Source organism: Diachasmimorpha longicaudata, chromosome 5 (genome assembly GCF_034640455.1).
Source record: "Diachasmimorpha longicaudata isolate KC_UGA_2023 chromosome 5, iyDiaLong2, whole genome shotgun sequence".
NCBI lineage: Eukaryota > Metazoa > Arthropoda > Insecta > Hymenoptera > Braconidae > Diachasmimorpha > Diachasmimorpha longicaudata.
The window spans coordinates 759,346-779,473 of record NC_087229.1 but is presented as its reverse complement, the minus strand read 5'-3'; the positions used below and the strand labels follow the sequence as shown (position 1 = coordinate 779,473).

Below are 20,128 nucleotides of genomic sequence, written 5' to 3'. Positions count from 1 at the left end.
TGTACGGACAGCTAATATATAACTATATACGTTCCCTGGAACTTTTCTCAATTATGTAAATCTATCAACTTTTTATAGCGCATTTTCGACAGTAAAACAGTTCATCGATTGATTTTTTTTTGTTTGTATTCAATGATGCGGTTTCTACTCCGAACAATTTTTATTTGAAAAACTATCCATCCGTTGATTTAGAAAAAAAATTTATTCGTGACCCTCCATTTAAAACCGTGCGAAGTTACTGAAATTGTAAATATTTCTCTCTTAAGTTGAAACCGGACAATCTCAAACAGAAAGTAATCATTTTGCAGTTCCTTTTTTGAAGTTCTCATCATAAAACCTCAAACAACAACTGTGGAGTCAATATTTAGAAAACAACCTTAAATGTCAATTTTATCAGAACTGGGATAAAAATTTTCTAGAAATTCCGAGGAATCTGAATTAATTCTCAATTAATTTGCTCAATGCCAATTAAATTAAATTCAAATGTTTCCAAAACAAATGTTTCGCTCAGTCATTCACTGCTGGATAATTAAGATAAAACTATTATTTCACCGGCAAAGTCAACAGAAGTAATGACGGACAAAGCCAAACAGATAAAGTATGTCGAAATTCCCGGGGAGAGTGAGTCCACAATATTTGAAACTCTGGCTGATGTCATGATCCCCCGGGTGAAAATCCCCTTTTCGTGCCTTTTCACGATTCTCAGGCGCATGAAAATCTGACGGATAAAATCCAAATCGTGTATGAATAGTATTATCTGCTCTCCTTTCCATTTTATTTATTTATTTTCGTTTTCCAAGAATTCGTTTAATTCTCGGTGAAGATATTTTCTTTCCAGTTTGAAATGCCTTCAAGACATTTTCATTTGCTTTGAGAGATTCTCGTGGGCCAATTAATATTAGTTATAGTTTTTTTTCCCACTCTTTGTCAGTGAGGATCTCATTAATTCTTTCTTTCATTCTTTTTCAGTGTGTACTGTACCTGTGGGCATTGAAACTATGCCATCCAACGACACTCTTCCTTCTCAGAGGCAACCACGAGTGCAGACATCTCACAGAATATTTCACGTTTAAGCAAGAATGTGAGTTAATGATATGAGAATATTAACTTCTTAGTTATCGGCTTGAAAATGACAAATTTGACGAAATTTGGGGAAATATTATTAATTTTTTTGCGTTGAAAAAGTATAAAATGCCCACTAGTTTCATGAAATTTGTGTTCGGAACTATGTTTAATTAATTTCAGTTAATTTCAATTGATTAATTAAGTAATTTTGACTTCAAAAAATTTCTTCTAAATCCTTTTCAACGATTTTTATTTACGAATTTTTTTTTTGTTGATTATGAGTGAAAATTCTCGGGAAATAACTCTTTTGTTTGACCTTCTTCTATCGAAAGACTAGTTCTATTAAACTTTTATAGTATTCATTTGCTTGACAAAATTAAAAATTAATTTTAATGTAATATTTTGCATACCGCTATTTTTTACCACTCAAGATAAAAAAAAATTATCGCTGAAAATGGGGAAATTTATGAGGAATTAATGAAAGTACATTTAATTATTTATTTTCATCATAACATCAAAAAATCAAGAATTTCGAAAAAAAAAATGAAAAAGCACCATTTTTTATTGTTTTCCTATAATGGTGTTAAAGCTAAATAAAAAAATTATTTTCCCTAGATTAAAAAAATTCAAATTATTTACTTGAAAAATTCTGAAAGAATGTCACAGAGTAAAAAAAAATGAACGATGTGAAACTTGGAACCACTTGGCACTAGCCCAGTCAGACACGTGCTTACACCCACAGCAGGCGAAATCTTTCGTAATCCCTCATACCCCAGCCAAAAGCGATTGTTTGCACCCGAGCATGGGTGGTATATAAAAAATACGAGGCTAGTTGTTGAAAATCGCAACGACCCGGTTTATTCCGCTGAATCATTTGTTTCATTGCAGCTTGTTTATCCCAAGATTTTCCCAACCAATATAGGTGAAGAATTGAGAGTAAATTGCTTCCCCTTTTTACCCTTTTTCACCTTACATTGACTTGTCAATCAAGCTCTATCGAATGTCCTTCAGGAAAAAAGAAGGTCCCTTAACATTTTCGAAGAGTATTTTTTCAATCTATAATTAGCAGGAAGTAAAAATACATAAATACATTTTACGTATTTTCATACGATGGAAAACTAACAGAAAAGTGAAATAATGCAGTAGAATATTGATATTCATCACAACATTTATTTACTTACTATTAACAGAAACTTCAAAATTCTGTTGTTCGCTCGTCAAAAATTACAAATTTCTCTTTACTTCCAAAAAAAAAACTTACGCAGTTATTTTTTCTGTCAATTAAGCTCCACCCGTATGTCCTTGGGTGAGGAGTATATTAAAGTATCCGAAGATTATTTTCTTCAGTCTATAATTACCAGAAGGTAAAAATAAACGTCGAGATTTTCCTTATTTTAACATATAAAAAACCACAGAAAAAGGTGAGCAAATGTAGCAGTATATTGATATTTGTCATGGTCTCCACCAAAAACATTTTTTGGGCGGTCGCACATGGATTATACCGTTTGTCACTATAAAAAAGCAAATCCGCTGAGTGATATTTGAAAAAAAAATAAATTCGTGATTATTGCTGTTCACATTTTTTCCAAAATTTTGAATAATAAATTTTTGTAGTTTTCCGTAACAACTATCCCCGTGTCTTCCTCCTATCAACTTAAAAATTACGTACTGTACTTTCCTCTTTAGAATTATTTGTTGCCGGAGCATTTATTCAATAATTATTAATTTTCAGGTAAAATAAAGTACTCTGAAAGGGTTTACGACGCATGTATGGACGCATTCGACTGTTTACCACTTGCTGCGCTCATGAATCAGCAATTTCTCTGCGTACACGGTGGTCTTTCTCCAGAAATTCATCATTTAGAAGATATTCGAAAGGTAAGAGCCTAAACGGGCAAAACGGAATCCTGAATTAAGCCATCCCCAACCCAGTCTAGTCCCCCAATTCATCCAGAGTTTGATAATAAGATTTCACGGCCGTGAACTTATTCCGATGTAGCCAGAAACCACAATTTACTATATAAACATTTTTAATTTAAAACGGAAAAGTTTGTATATTGGTTAATTTATATTCAATTTTTTACGAAATTTTATCATATTCTTGCATCCGCATGAAAGCCGTGTAATGGTGATTTTTTCCAACTTCCAATGTTCATTGAAAATATTTAGACATGTGAACTGCTTTTCCAACAAAATGTTTTCCTAGACCGTCCATATTTGTATCGGTTTGTGTGTGTGTATATACTTGTGGTCATATGTCCAGAACTGCCCTTATTACTCGAGAACGGTGGGTGCAACGACGTTGGAAGTTTGCCTGTCAATTAGTCCTTCCATTAGTTAAATTTTGATACTAAATTCAGTTTCATTCGTTCAGCGGTTCCGGAGATACAGCAATTTCTCACAAATAGTTTTTGACCGATTCCTCTTTATTTATAGCCAAAAAAATCACTAAAACTTTAGTAGACTTGCCATTAAATTCCAGGGTCGGTGTTAAAATAATCCTGAAAAGAAGTAAATTTGTTCCTATAAAGAGTACAATTCATTTTTTCTCAATTTTTATTCTGAGTTTCAGAAAAAAAATACCACAACATCACCTTCTTAACACAATTGTCCCCATTTTATTGTAATATTTTCTTATATTTTTCTCATCGTTCTATAGCTGTTGGTAATTTAAGTTAATTAAATTTGAATTAATCAGTCTGGAGGTTCATTCTCTCTAACCCCCATCTATCAGTAAATTCTGAAGAGAAACGGAAGCAAAACCAGGGAGAGGTTGCCCAATGTGCTGCCACCTGCTCTATCGATCGTCCACCTACGGTTATATGTTTGCCCCCTTCTTCCTCCCCCGGTCCCTGCCCGCCCCTTTCCCATAGTATAAACTCAACTACATTTGAAACTTGTACAGAGAGAAATATCACATGTATATGAATTTCCCCGTAGATATAACTCAAGATTCTTCAGCCTGAAACAATGCTTTTGCGCATTCTTGTCGATGGTGGGGCGTAGGGGTGGGTCGAGGGATGGGGTTGAGAGGAATGTTTATCTCTGAACGATTAAAAAAAAATTAAATGCTTGAATGACCCCCACGATGGTAAATTTCACTTTGAAAATAAGCATTATGCACATGACGGGGACTAATGAAACCTTACGAATTGAGGGAACAGTGATTTTACGTCAACTCGAAAGTTGCTAAGTTATCTTGACACTTGCTAAGTGTCTTTAGCATTAACCTGGTTTCTTCCTTTCTGCGAGAGAATTTTCGAGAATTATCTACGATTTTTCGTTGGAGTTGGAGGGAATTTGGATATTTTTTGAAGAGAGAGAGGACATTTTTGGCGGCTAATGGGGGGAATGAAATGACATGGGCGAAGGGAGGGATGGCAAACTCACACTGGTCAGGGGACCTTGCTGACTGGGGACTGGTGCTGAAAATTTTCTTTTCGTTTACTACGCGGAGAGAAAAATTCAGAAGAAATTTACCGTACCGTCAGTTCAATTTGTCAACTGCTGGGTAAAAGTTACTTAATCTTGCTAGAAAAATTGCCTATCAGTTGGTTACTTTTTTTGAATGACTGAGTAACTGTTACTAAGTGGTTGACCAAATTTCCCAAGACGGTATGGTAATTTTATCCGAATGATGAAAACGAAACACGATTACCAAACGGTACGGTAATTTTTCTACTGACTTTTCCTCTCCGCGTAGTAAATGCAAAGTCGAAAGCTACCCCAAATTTTCCGTGAAAATTACGGAAATTAAGTTTGCTCACCGATTACAAAAGTTACTAAGAAAAATTACTTGATGCCATTGCAATTTTTCCCGGAAAAATTGAATAAAAATTACGAAACACTCCGAAAAAATTGCGCAACAGTTTGATTGGAAATGGAGTTTAATTAAATATATAATGCAGTGGATTTAGACTAAAGCCTAATTACAAAGACAAAAAGAATATTCGTCATATAATGAAAGATTTCTTTGTTCTTTCTTCCCATGGAATCATTATTTATGATTATGTGAACTTGGTGGAGGCTCTCTGAAGCCTTCGACATCGATTTGTATTTATAACAATTGTCATTGAAAATAATTCTATAAATATACCTAAATACTAGAATAAGTTTGGTAAAAGTTTCCTCCACAAAATGTTTAAAAGATACGCAATTTTTATTGAATATTTCTCTCCGTACCAACGAAACAAACATTTTGCTGATTTGTAAATATTTTTATAAACGATTAATAGCGTCATTCGGCACTCGTTGAAGGTAACATCACTAACAAAAAATAAAGTTGGCCGCATGCACATGCACTGGGATGTTTTAATTCGTGTGATTGATAGCCTTTGGCTTTGCCTCGAGCCACCAATTTCCCATCGATTACCACTCCTTTGTATTGGTATTGAAATATACTAGTTTGTTTATAATGATTTTCGCAGAACTGGGCATCATCTCATGGAAAACAATTCTAAGTAGTTTATCCACCTGGAACTCCATGAATTTCATAACTCTCCTTAGTTTTTTTTCCTTTCCTCTTTAATTCTTTCCGCAGAAAAAAAATATTATCTCTGATTTCCATTCCTTCAAGTCTGAGGGATATTGAATATTTTTCATGCAGTAAGAGGAAAATTTTAAGGGAAAAAATGAGGTATATCGAGAGCTCTACGTGGCTTGGAGATGCAGAGAGGTAAATCCTCTCTTGCCGACCTCATTCGAATTGCATATGGTAAAGCACCGGAACGTGTACACAGTGCTTTTCCAACGGGTTAGCCCCCTTCCCCTATCCCCTCCTTTATATTGGAATTGCAGTATATACTGGCTATATATGCGCTGGCACACTTTTTTTTATAACGTACTTAATCCAGCATCATCAATAACATTCACGGATTTATGAATTTACCTGGTAAAATTGAGCCTCTACATGAATGAAACAGTGGAATTGAGGAGGTACCTGAGGTACCTGACACAGCCGATAATAACTCTCAGGGAAATCCTATAGAGTTTTCTCCTCCTTCAGTAGTCGAAAAAATAACTGATTTTTGTTAACAATTAATCAAGATAATTAAGCCTTAATTACACTGCTAACCAAAGTATTTTCACGAGTACTTAACGAAATTTTTTAACACTTGATTTTTATTGAGAGTTTAACTTTTTTCGCTATTGGAAATTCGTAAATGTCTGGAAAATAGAGCGATCATCATAAATTTCAAGTCTATTGCTTCTGGAAAATTAAGGGGAAACGAGATATTCTGGTGCATCTGTACTTGAATTTTGATGATAGTGACACTCAATGCGTGTTAGAGGGTAAAATAGGAAATTTCGGAAAATGAAAATTACGGAAAATTCAGTGCAATTCGGCACTAAATATTTAAATTCTCTTGGAAATTCCAATGGATAATGGGATTCTCGTTTTTATGCTGTTTAAAATCCTGGGATTTCACAGAATTTCCCGTGAAATCGGATATTCCATGATTCCTCTTTCCCCGAATGGCATTCAGTCTACCATCTTGAGAATTGAGGGTCAATTGTCCATGAAAATTTATTTTTTCCTACCAGCGATATGACTCAAGTTAAAAAATATCAAAAATAAATATTCAACTTGGTCTCGATATACGGAGAGACATATTCACTTATAATACCACAAGAGCCTCGAAATTATAGGAAATTTCCCGATAGGTTCGTTGCAAATAAATTAATGAGTCCAGGTGTTAAAGTTCAAAATTTACGAGTGCGAAGCGCCAGTGATTTTTCCCGAAAAACTTGATGACGTTATTTTTGTGAGAAAAATGTTGAGGGAATTTTGAAGCTCGTGTGATATTCAAGGGATTAGTCTTCCAACCCAAATGTCGACCAATAAAATTGCACCATGAGACCGATTTTCCCTCAATATATCTCGAAGTTTCCACGATCGGATTCAATCTGTCAATTTTGTTGATTGATATTTGAGTCGGGAAAATAAGCAGCAAAAATTACGAACTCGCAGTTGACTCATTGATTGCGGAGTCGAGTAGGAAATTTCACGTGAGAGTATCATAATTTATCTCTAACGATTCAAATAAAAATTCCGAAACGTTCCGTGACAGCTCCGTGAAATTTCCTACAACCGCACTTCACTCTGGAATTCCGGAAACGTAATTTTTATTGAGTATTTCTATCCGTATGACTGTACCAGATTGAGGTACCAGAATTGAGGAGTGGTATTTTACTCTATGGAATGCTCTGTTTGCATTTACTGGGAGGCCTCGTGTTTCACTCTTCAGCAACGGGAATTGTATTCCTAACTTCGTGAAATTGAATTTACGAAGTTTAGTCACCAGTCAATACATATTCGTGGAGGCGTGAGTGCCATTGCTTTGTGTTTGGCAGATGTCATTAGACACTAGACACTGAGTACTCATTACCTCGTAATGCCCATACGTTTGTGGATGCATTGGGATTACATTGGGGTGGATAATTATCCACTGCAGATGCTTAATGGAAATTCATTCGATGATGTAAACGTGCCGAACATTGTACTCAATCGCCGATATCGTGAGAGCCTACCATTCGATTTTGACGAATCAAATTTCATTCTCCAATCGGAAAATGGATCTTCAAAATGAAAAAAAAATCGTTGAGATTCACTCTGCCAATTACGACTTATTGGATATTGAAAATTAATTTCCCTCTCAACTACACTCCATCTATTCTCTTATGCTAAACGTCACTTTATCTTCTAAATGAGTCATTTTAGAAGGAAATGTCATAAAACATTATTTGCGAAGAATCAAATTTCCGATGGAAAATGTCATGCAACATTTTTTCGTAGGGTCACTTGTTGTGGACTAGAAGCTGCAGACAGAAATCTTTTAAAGAAAATTCACCCCCATGCTTTCCTAACTATTTATTGATCTATATGCAAATTTAAAAAATCGTAACTTGTTCAATATTAACAGTTATTTAACTGAATTACAGTTGGATAGGTTCAAAGAACCACCAGCCTTCGGCCCAATGTGTGATCTCCTCTGGTCTGATCCTCTCGAGGACTTTGGAAACGAAAAGAATGCCGAGCATTTTTCACACAACAGTGTCAGAGGCTGTTCGTACTTTTACAGGTGAGTAAATTATCAAAAATCTTTATAATTTGGTGGATATGAACAGTCAAAACTATTCAAATATATTAAAAATAATCAACCACAAGCTCCTTATGTTGGCTTGATGGTGTTAGGCATCTGGGCATCTCATGTGTTCTATAACGCACGCGAGGTCAATCTAGTTGGGGGTAAAGTTGCACCAGCACGATATAGTTGGAGTGGAATAATTTTACTCCGAAGGTGATAAGGTGCTTTCAGATTGTTCAATCGTTGGAAAATTATAATGCCCACAGACGAAACGCTATCGTCATCCTCTCTATTCTATACGTTTTTTTCTCTCTCTTCTCTCGTTTCGTGCGACATGACTAATTAACTGTTCATTTTCTACTTGATGGAGCGTGAGAGAAGGTCAAAGAGAATTCTGTAACTCACATTGCCTTTTGCAACCTGGAAAAAATAATGTCATTGAATTTATATATTTTTTTGTGGATAATTTTCAGCTATGCAGCGTGTTGTGACTTTCTACAAAACAACAGTCTCTTGAGCATTATTAGGGCACATGAGGCACAAGATGCTGGATATCGTATGTATCGTAAGTCTCAAACGACGGGCTTCCCATCGCTTATCACGATCTTCAGTGCACCCAACTACCTCGATGTGTACAATAATAAGGTAGAAATTCATTTATTTACTAACTTTTTTACTGAGTTGGAATCTTTTTTAAATGAATTCATTCTAGACATTACTTCGAGGGAATATCTTCATTTCAGTATTTCATCATTTTTTTTTTAATTAACGGTAGCTAGTTAGCTACACTGCACGTAATATATTTTAAATTTGTGATATTGGTGTTGTGTAATAAGTTGATGAAACAATGATCAGTAGGAGGAATTTCCACTGGCATATGATACATTAATTTTTCCATAAAACCACGACACCTCATTTTCATAGTAAAATCTCTCAGAAGGCAATTAAAAATGTTGATTATTGGGGAATTCAGGGGTCATATTGATGACAATTTAATATATTTACATCTAAAACAGGACTATTCACTAAAATTGAAGTACGATTTTGGACACTTCTATATTTAAGAGAAAAAAATTTTGTAAAAAACACAAAAATCGACGCGTTATGGCTTATAATATTTATCTTAATAGATAGAATGAATAATATAGGCTGTCAATTTGAAGATCTCGATGATATCTTGAAACCGATATAGAGCATATTGCCATTGGTCATGTCTAAAACCTCACTAACTGGTAAAAACTATCATTTTTCAAGTGTAACATAAGGAAAAAATGGAAATTACGTCCAATAACTGGACTGAAATTCAATGAAATTGAATTTATCATAGACTATTTTCAAGAACTATTAACACACGTACAAACAGTCTATAGATATATCTACAGAATTTACGTAGAACTTTGAAAAATCATACCAAAGAGACTGAACCAAACCGTAAAATTAATTTTTCGCTTAAAACTCTCATAAGTCAATAAAAAATAATCAGAATCGCACGCGTTTGGTGTCAATTTGAAGCTTATTTAATGAGCTTTCCAACCAATATATCACATTTATGGTGCATAGTATAGGGGGATGTAATTTAGCCTATAAACCATATTGAATGGACAAATTTATTTTTCATATAAACAAAAATTAATAATATCGAATTTCAACTGAATTGATAGAAAAAAAAAACGAAACAAATCGTAAATATTTGATTTAACAAATCAGCAGCCCCATGTCTGTACTGATAACTTGTAGTAATCGTGGAGAAATGATGAAAATCGATGCTGTCATCGACAAAAAGATTCCCTCTTTTCATAAGTCCCATTATTGTCAGGCGGCCGTGCTCAAGTATGAGAACAACGTGATGAACATCAGACAATTCAACTGCTCACCACATCCCTATTGGCTGCCCAACTTTATGGATGTATTCACGTGGTCCTTGCCATTCGTCGGTGAAAAGGGTATGTTGAGAAAAAGTTTCATTCAAAAGAATAATCTATTGGGTCCTCCAGCTATGTCTCAGCTGTCCCCTATTTTGTCATCTAAAACTCAATTTTTTCCCCCGTAAACTCCTTTTTCTTATCGAGTCCTAATAAATCGGATGTTTCCTGCTGAATTTTATTTTTTCAGGCAAAAATACTTGACAATTGCCCACATTTTCGGGGATGAACCTGAGAATTCACTCAACCTTTCAGATTTTTCGTCCATTCCTATAACAAATACCCGGAAAATGGTTTCCTATTTGCGGATTTATGTGAAAAGTTTCATCGTTTTTACTGAATATTTCTCTTCCTTCCCTGCAAAGCCCAAAGTGATGCACTTCTCTCACATTATTTTCCTCTCTCCTGCAGTCACGGAGATGCTGGTCAACGTACTCAACATTTGTTCAGACGATGAGCTCATGAGTGAAGGAGACGACGCCCTCGAGGAAGGTAAAACAATATTTTAATAATTCCATTTTCCAATTATTCGTCGCTATTGATCATCCCCTTTCCCCCTTTTTTTGTTTATTTTAATACTCAATTTTTCGTTACGCAAAATTACCACACGATCGAAGTTTCTGGCGGAAAAATAGTATCGGGGAGAACAGCAATTGCACATTCATCAGATGGGCAATTGGGTGAATGCATACGTGGGAATCTGTGCGTGTGTATCTGTTCAAATAGCGGAAATTCCACTGGACCGTTTAAATGCCATTCAATTTTACCACGAGAATCTCATCGACTAATTTTTTGAGTTGAGATTTTCATGGCTTTATTGAAATACCAGGTTTATTTGTATTGAAAAATGCTCATACACTGTTGGAAAAATAATTGAAATTTAATATAGGATCTGACTAATATTTTTCTGAGCGACATTGACTCCAATTGAGAATATATTAATCATAAAATTTTCAATTTCACGCAACAACTGTTGAACTATGATTGATTTTGTCCTAGAATTTAAAAAACTAAATTGATCAATGAAATTTCACTGAATTTACTTTTTTTTCAGTATAAAATGACGAAACTAATGCAAATTATATTGTAGATCAAAGAACGTGGATTGGAGCCTTAAGTAAATTTCTACAAATACCAAATTTCATTTTCGCAAATTTTCCAAGAGCGTATGAAAAATTTTACTGAAAATTTCCGTTGTATCAAAGAATTTTTTTATAATTATATTAGAGTTAATCAATTAAAATTCCCATTCCACCAATGATTCCCCCAGAATTCTAAACACATGGAATTTCTCTGTTTTCATATTAATCCGCTGATACGGACAGATGGTAAGAGAACTTCATTCATTAAAAAAAAGGAATATAAATCGTCCAATGTATTGCCAATCGCTTCTTATTTTATCATTCTCAAATCAGCTATAAGAATAATCGTAACGATACGATTTCCCTCACCACAATTTATCTCAATTTCCCATGTGTCCATATATCTGTACATATCACCTAGATCATGGTTTTTATTGCTCACGTACATGTATATTTTCCATAACTTTTTCTCGTTATCTGTATCGCTCTATATATATATCATCATTGTCTGCAGTCTCTTCACTCTCTTTTTTGATTACTCTTCATATTTCTATCACGAGTTGTTTATTCTGCTTCGTCAGAGCAAGCATTAATTCTCCCCCCCTTTTCCCCCTCTTGGATAATGAACTTCATTTGTTTATTTAGTTTTCACTCGACTTTTATTGCCATCACTTTGCACATTTAATTCGATTCTACTGGATGATAGACACGTAGGAAAATTAATTTGTTTTAGTTTATGAGGTTCTAGTTTGTTATTAATTATTCTACTCCTTTGGCCTGTTCCCCTATCCCAACGGAATACCTCATACCTCTGATTGTTATAAAAGACAAGTAATTATGTGAGATGATCGTTAACACCTTCGTCCAAAATCGAACATTTCGTCATCGAATATTTTGTCTTTTCAGTTGTCACATGAAATTCTATGATCAAGTGCTTTTATATTTTCAGTTTCTTTCGATTTACGATGTTCTTCACACACTTGACCCATATATTCTCATTATTGACTGTAACGCCATTATTCAGAATCCACCATTTTTGTTGTTTTGGTCATCTCGATGATGTGACTGTATTTATTGTCTCCTTCATCCGCCCCTCAGCGGAAATATGATTTACTCATTTACAGTCGCTTGATTAAACCCATGAAGTTCTCTAGTCTCAGATTATCGTACTACTATTTCATAATGCTCCAGTATTAAACTGTTTTTCGTAGTAATGAACACCAGCGGAGAACTTTAGAATGAGTTTAACAGAGTATCTGGTATATTAATTTTGTTAATATCGTTTTTATGTCGACCAAAATACCCCAGAAACCAAAAACTTTGTTAAATTCTCGTTTGATAAATAGTTTCTGTTCACGAAATATCCTGTGACCAAGTGGTCTTGTATTTCTCGTTGTCCTCGACTTACGAAATACTTCACAAGCATTGTTGAATTGTTCTGTGTCCCACCTATTCTCATTATTGGCTGTAACTGCATTGTTCAAAGTCAGCCATTTTTGTTGTTCTTTTTGTCATCTCGATGATGTGGCTTTATTTAACGTCAACTATTCATCCTTCCCCCTCTAGAAATATGATTTACCACTTTATATTCACTTGATTAAATCCTCGAAGTTCTCCAGTTTCAGACAATCGTACTATTATTCCATAAAATCCATTATTAAATTATTTTAATAGTAATGAACCTACGGAGAACTTCAGGTGAACTTTAGAGGAGAAGTTTATTCGTTGAATTAATTCTCTTAATATCGTCTTTATCGACAATTTATTTCACTCCCCCTCTCCCTATTTCTCAATTTTGTTTATTCACACAAATACCTTTGAAAAAAAAAATTGCACTGACTATCTTTTATCGTACTCCTTCTCTATTATATTTGTGTCAATCACACTGGCCTTGGACTCCTCCTATATCGGCACGACACTATGCTACTACTACCTTCTACTGTTTCTACTACTACCACTCAATACTCCGTTGATACGGCCAAACTCCAACCCCATTAAGTCGCAGCCAAAGTCGTTGTGCAAAAAAAAAATGGTAAGTCCGGCCTGAAGACTTACAATTTGATGCAAATTAACGCAAAAAACAACGTGAAGATAATATCCACGGAATTGATTTGTTGCAATTGAGAGATAGATTTTTTTGGATTTTCATTAAAACATTGTGGAGATATCGACAAAGTTTATTAATTCATTAACCCGACGACGCGTTTGTGGATTTGCATAAACTGTGTGTTTGCGTTCTGTGGGAAAGAGGCTGTTGCATTGTTTAAATTATTAATTCTCTTCACGTCAATTGTTCGATGAATTCTTTTGGCTTTTAGAATTTGATTTTAACAGTTTTTAGTACTTCTTCAGTGATGGTTTCCTCGGTTTTGTCAATCAAAAATATGATTCGTGAAGTGATTAACAGTAATTGAGTGCTTAATTGAATTTTTCACTGAATGCAAACAGCCGAAATTTTCACAGGTGCTCGGCACGGTTTAAAGTCCTCAGTGTTTTTTTTTCTATGTTCCGCAATTAATTAAAGTCAAGAGACACCATTGACGTTTGCTGTTGAATTTCTCTAAAAAATGTTTTTTTCCTCGTCGCCTTTATTGTAGGCCCATTGGGCCCACAACAGCTGCACGCGTACATGGCTCACACACTCGCCAATACGTCTTATCTTTCCTATTTCCACTCGACACAAACACTCTTTCTAATTTGTTTTTATTTACACCTCAATTTAATACCGAGTTTGATGGATTTTATCGACTAATAAATTTATGAAGTGTTCATTCGACAATGTCAAATCCCTTTTCAAAAAATAGAAGACGAAAAGGGCACAGGTGGGGCTAATCAATCCATACGAAACTTATCCGTTACTGAAAAAAATCAATTTTCGATTCCTTAAATGTAATAAATGACCTCCAAACACTCCGATATCTTCTCGAAATATTTTTGTCAACTGTAGGACTTTCCATCTGCCCCATGTATACTCAAAGGAGAGCACCTCTTTCAAAAATCGAGTAAAAAGGGAAATTAACTCACACAATCGATTAAATTACGAAATTCTCATCTCGCCTCCTTCGATGCAAATAAATTAAATTCGGAACGAATTTTTTTTATTGTAAAAAAAACTATCGCCCTTTTATTATATTTCTATCTGGCAGCTCAACTCAAAGGCCACTTTTCAAAGAGGACACGTGACCAAATTGCATTTTCTGATTACAGTCAACATAATTTTTTAATTTTTATGACAGCCAATTACCGACATATCCACCTCATAACTTCATATCGGAATTTCAGTTTCATTGAAATGAAAAAATTGTTTTGTCGATAATCATGTAGTCAATTTGATGACCTGATCCCTCTGGAAGACGGCCCTTAATATCAAGCTGAACTGATTTTATCGACTAACAGATTTATGAAGGATTGTTTTAACATGTTCTAATCCTTGTTCTTATTTCAAGATTCAAAATTTCTCGACAGTGTTGATATACCTTCTACCTTCAAGTGCCATTACCTCTTCCAACTCCTTGAATCCACTGGACAGTCTCCAAACACTTCAATATCATCTCAAAAATTTTCCTCAACAGTGGGAGAATCCATGTGAACCCAATGTGCACTCAAAAGAAAGTACCTCTTTCAAAAAACGAGGGAAAAAAAGAGGGAAATGAGTTCACTTGATCGATTGAATCCCGACCGCCCCCCCCCCCCACCCCTCTCCTTACCATTCCCACGTTTCACCCCTCAACCCTTCAAAAGATAAGACGAAAACTCCAATGCTGAGGCATCGATCAACGGTATTTCCCTTTAAATCCCAGGATTCCCCCCCTTCATCTCTCTATATCTCACTTGCCCATTTTCCTTATACGACGAGCGAATCGTCTGCGTCACTTCCACTCCACATAGCTCACTTAGCTCTACTTTTCCCGAGTGCTCGGGATACAAACCCACGTATGCGTTCTTCTGGGAGAAGAAACGTATGCTCCCTATTCCCATTCCCATTCTCATTTTCCTCACACACCTCAAAATCTCATGATATTCTGATATTTTTCCCCTTCGATTGCCTCGGAATCAATTGAAGGATTTTTTTGGATGATCACAATTCGTTGCCAGCACTAATCCTTGAGTAGATGGGAGTTATTCAGTGTGAGTTGACCCTAGGTGCCAATTTAAAATTTCATTAACCGATGAAATGATTTTTCTATTTGTAGTGATACAATTTCTCCTCAATGACAAAATTAGGTAAATATTGGTGGTTGAATGAAAATTATCCTGAGAGATTATTGAATTTCCTGATCTCCTGCTGAACCACTCATCCCTTTATTCTCTAGTTTTTAATTCACCTGTCTTCCCTTGAATATTTATTAATGGCCTAATCAAAGTATTTGAGCTTGAAGGTTACCACCGTCTTCGTGACACCGATGGTGGATTGCTTAATGAGTAGATTATTATCAATAATCGAGTTATGGGTGACTTGACTCCTTAGAATATATACAAAAGTACAAGTCCAAATTCAACGGAGCTAGTGAGTCGTTAACGTAATTGAGAGTTGAAATATTTTTCCATTAACTAATGCAATGTTTTTTTTATACTTCCAGTTTATATGACAGCCATTACTTGCACTGTGCAGGTTTCATTCGTTAAAATGGAATCATAAAAATTTTAATGCTCAGAATTTGGAGCTTGTAGTTTTCATTCTATTTTATCTTGATGCGAAAAATGCATATACTATTTTTTATTAGTATTTTTCATGCTGGATGTACAGAGCTGAACAGTATTTCGTGATAACAACGAAGAAGTTCCATTTTCAGTAATTGTTTTAAAGTAAAGTATCTAACTACTAGTGTACGAAAAATTATTCACACAAATTTGAAAATTTTTTTCGTACAATAATCGAATAATTGTATTTTTCATTAATGAGTACAGTTATTGTCGCTAATTAGTTTAGGACAATTTCCCATTTACATATATAATTAGTAACTTGCATAATTTAACTCTTCACTTCATATTTGATTCTTTAAAAATTGTATAAATGGTAAAATTCACACGGTGACCAGGCATAAGGCGCCTTGAAAAACCAATAATTTAAAACACGAAAATTTTGTAAATATTACCAGCTCTCAACGTACATAAATGCATATTGAGACTCATCGCACATGCTTGAGAATGCCACTGACAAAGTGCACAATATTTTTTCTGTTCTATGTGTACATTTTTTTTCCACTACACTTCTACTATCGTCGCCTTCTATCAACCTGCGAAAACTACATACCATCACGATAACCACCTATTGACCACCATCACCCTTCAATCAACCAATAAATAAACAACCTCACGAAAAAAAAAAAACATTTTAAAAAATATCCACATGGCTGCATTGACGCTGCTCTCATAATGTTGGTGGTTACTTCTGTCCTTTAACTCACGAATACCTGCCGTTGCCGTTCTGTTGCCGTTCACCATCCGGTTTATCAACCGTGTAAACACCTTGGTCCAATGGTAACCCAACGTGGTCCAACCCAAACACGACCCCAATACTGACCGCGTACGGTGAGTTTTTCTGTTGCTTAATTTTTTTTTTCATGGAACAAATGGTTAATTTAATTACATCAACGACATTCAATGATTACTCGGCGACGAAGGAATTTCACGGAGAAAATCAGCGAATTTTGAGGGGAAAATGCTATTGGATTTCTCTGCGTTTTTTAAATTAATGCAAATATGCTGTGGAAACTATTGGCAATCTAAGATTTTTATGATAATAAAACGGTATTAAGATACCAGAGAAATGCCAGGGAAAGCAAAGAATCAGCATATTATGATTTTTCTTGACAAGTTGATGAAGTGATGATTTCTGAAGTTAATTGATTTTTGGATGAATATTAAAATTTTTATTTTAATTTTATAAATTGAAGAATACATTGCTCGGAATTTTCTACTCATTTCCATGGAGTTAAAAAGTTCTTGAGCTTCGGCTGAATGTTTCCATTAATTTTACCATAAAATGTCAAATTTCAAGTGAAGAGGTCTTTGAAAGTTCACAGCGACCGAATGTGATAAGAATTTTAAATCACTAGAACAACGTAGTCTGCTCCGTTTTTTCAGTGGAATATTTCCCATCGAATATTCTTATTGAAACCAAATTCAGAAAAACAATAATTTAGTTTTTATTAAATTCCAGAAAAATTTCACAATAATCACCAATTTGTAAACATATCCATCGAGAATACCGTGATTTCATTTTCAACTTGTATTGAACGATTCAACTGTAATCGACAAATTTCATGTTTTTCACATGAAAATTGAAGTTTTATGTTGAAAAAGGGTTTATAATTTCCCTGAAAACAATATGATGAACTTTCCAACACCTTGTGAATTAGTATTGCATTTATAACATCACTTTTCCCCTTGAACTCAATTATAAAACAAATCAGCCAAAACTATGGAGTTCAGTAAATCCAATACTATTGTTCCCCAAATGCGCTAATTTTTTCTCTGAATATTTTTCGTACGTCAACGCGAAATGCAGCAGTTTAAACACGGAAAAATGTGAAACGTTGGAGATGATTGTTTCCTTTGACACGAGTACAGCAATGATTTTAAATGTAATCCTTATATTTCCTGCACGTTTCACATTTCTTCGATTAATTGCATTTAAATACGAAAATGTGAAGCATAATAAAACCCATGGAAAAATAATTATACTTAGAAAATAAATAAATAAATAAATTAATGCCAATGCAAGATGGCTGTATCGAGAGACACGTAGTTGACGCATGATAAGCCAGCACGAATTTATTATACTTCCCTCAGGACGAAATTGTCCTGGTTCTATTCAATTATCTTTTTTAGTTTTTTTTCGGTGACAAAGGGATATCGAATTTCAACAAACAGCGGGCAGTTTTGGTCCCTGACCCGTTAGCTGTGCGTAGATTGCCCCGATTCTATCGTATATCACCATCCCTCGGGCTGTTTTTTACAAGAACCTTTCGTCGACTATTGTTTCACGTCCCTCTTTTTTCTTTGCGGATGCTCGTGGGATCAATCGCAATTGATACTGGCCCTCGTGAACATGCTCACCTCTTCAATAAATAGATTTTTTTTTAAGCTCGAAGGAGTGAATTTCATGGATTAGACCGATTACTTATGATTTATTTCTGATGTGTAATCGGTTGGTTAATCCTGCTAAATGCACTGTTGGAAAGAACTGGAAATTTCACGGACAGGTGGACAAAAAAAATTATGAAACATTGAATTTTTTATTGAATTGAAAGTTTAAAAATTTGTTCATCTGGATTTTGTGCATTTAAGTGCAATTCCGCTGCGCAAATAAAGAGTAATGTATAGTTTCCTTTCGTCTTGTACGAAATTTTGAATTATTTTCGCTAGAAACAAATTGAAAATTCCGGCACAGGTGAGCAAGTAAATGAAATTCCCATTTCACTGAGAACTCAATTTAAAATCTTTTATTTTAACACGATGACAAGTATTTTTTGACTGTTGAGAGTTTTTCATTCTTGGAATTATGAAAATCAACAAGGATTTTGGAACTTCTATTAATTTTCACGAGTTTTATATTTTGATTTCGACGTGAAATGTTGATTTTTAACTGATAAAATTCCTTGGCAAAACCCCTTGATATTAAAAAAAGAAGAATATTATAAAAATTGCTTACAAAATACACCAGAAATTTGAACCAAAAATTTTCAACAGTGTAACAATAATAATTAATATATTATTCATATCTATGATATATTAATTATTGCTCATATTATAAACGCGAGAGGAAGGAATCCACTTTTTTTTAATGCATGAGCATGTTTTGCATTAATAGCATATATTTTTATTTTCTTACCACTCGAGTGCAGCTTTCAAAGAATGCACGCACCATAAATTTTTTTGTTCTATTTTATTTTTCACCGCGATGAAAAAGTTTATATGAAAACCGCTGCTAACTCTAACACAAGAATGCACAGAATGTTCAATAATGGAGAGAACGAAACAAAAAAAACTGAAACAGAACGGAAAGAGAACATTGAAATAACGGAGTGGACGTGATGAATTCTGTGCTTAGAAATAGAATTAGTTGATATTATGCAAATTGAAAATTTATTAACCCACAAACGAGTTCAATCAATGATGAATAATGTGAGCATTGGGATGTGTTTATTCAGCACTCGATGTAAACATTGATTTTCGTTGGATTGATTGACCTCGTACTTCAATGTGTGCTAGTTAATTATTTGTCGAGTGTCGGACAGTTAAAAATGATTTGATGATGACTCGTGCAGGTGCAGCAGCAAACCTTCGGAAGGAAGTTATCAGGAATAAGATACGGGCTATTGGGAAAATGGCTCGAGTATTCTCTGTACTCAGGTGAGCGTCGAAGTAATATTTCTTATAATTCAGTGGTAATAAGTGGATGGAGATTATAGCAGGAGTCAGTTGAGATGGACAAATTTTGAATGTATATTTACGAAGAAGTTAAAGAACTATGGAGGAATATATTCAGTAAAGTTTACGAAATATAAGTTCGTTAAATAAGTAGCAAAAACTATCATTTTTTAAATGTGAAATAGCATACAATGACTCTCCCGAAATTCAATGAAATTGAATTTATCATACCCCGTTTTGAAGGTCTATTAACATGCTTCAAAATAGTCTATAGATATCTCTGCGTTAAAATTAATTTTTCGCTTAAAACTCTCATCGCAATTGAACGCGTTAGGTGTCATTTTGAAGTGTATTCAATGAATTTCAAAATTCAGTATACCACATATATGTTTCATAGCATAGGGAGATGGATTTAAGTCTAGAAATCTCGTTGATGAATCATAAGATATAAATTGAAAAACTGTAGTGTCCAAGCTACATTTCACGTAAACCTATTCAATTTCTCGAGATCGAAGAGAAAGCGATTTTTTCATGAAAATTTCTTTGGTCAAAAATTCCAAAACTCGAAGGAACTGAGAAAAATATTGCTATTCCT

At 34.5% G+C, this 20,128-nt stretch overlaps 1 protein-coding gene across 9 annotated transcripts in view; it reads left to right on the top strand.

Moving 5' to 3' along the window:
- Positions 1 to 20,128, top strand: part of LOC135162787 (uncharacterized) — a 36,788-nt gene that overhangs the window by 13,176 nt on the left and 3,484 nt on the right. Inside the window, exons 4-11 of one of the 9 annotated variants that reach the window (XM_064121633.1) lie at positions 970 to 1,081; positions 2,798 to 2,943; positions 8,008 to 8,147; positions 8,627 to 8,798; positions 9,970 to 10,096; positions 10,487 to 10,567; positions 13,157 to 13,189; positions 19,440 to 19,515. In XM_064121633.1, coding sequence (XP_063977703.1) covers positions 970 to 1,081; positions 2,798 to 2,943; positions 8,008 to 8,147; positions 8,627 to 8,798; positions 9,970 to 10,096; positions 10,487 to 10,567; positions 13,157 to 13,189; positions 19,440 to 19,515 — 887 coding nt within the window. The other 8 variants (XM_064121632.1, XM_064121638.1, XM_064121634.1 and 5 more) reach the window with 8 other exon arrangements.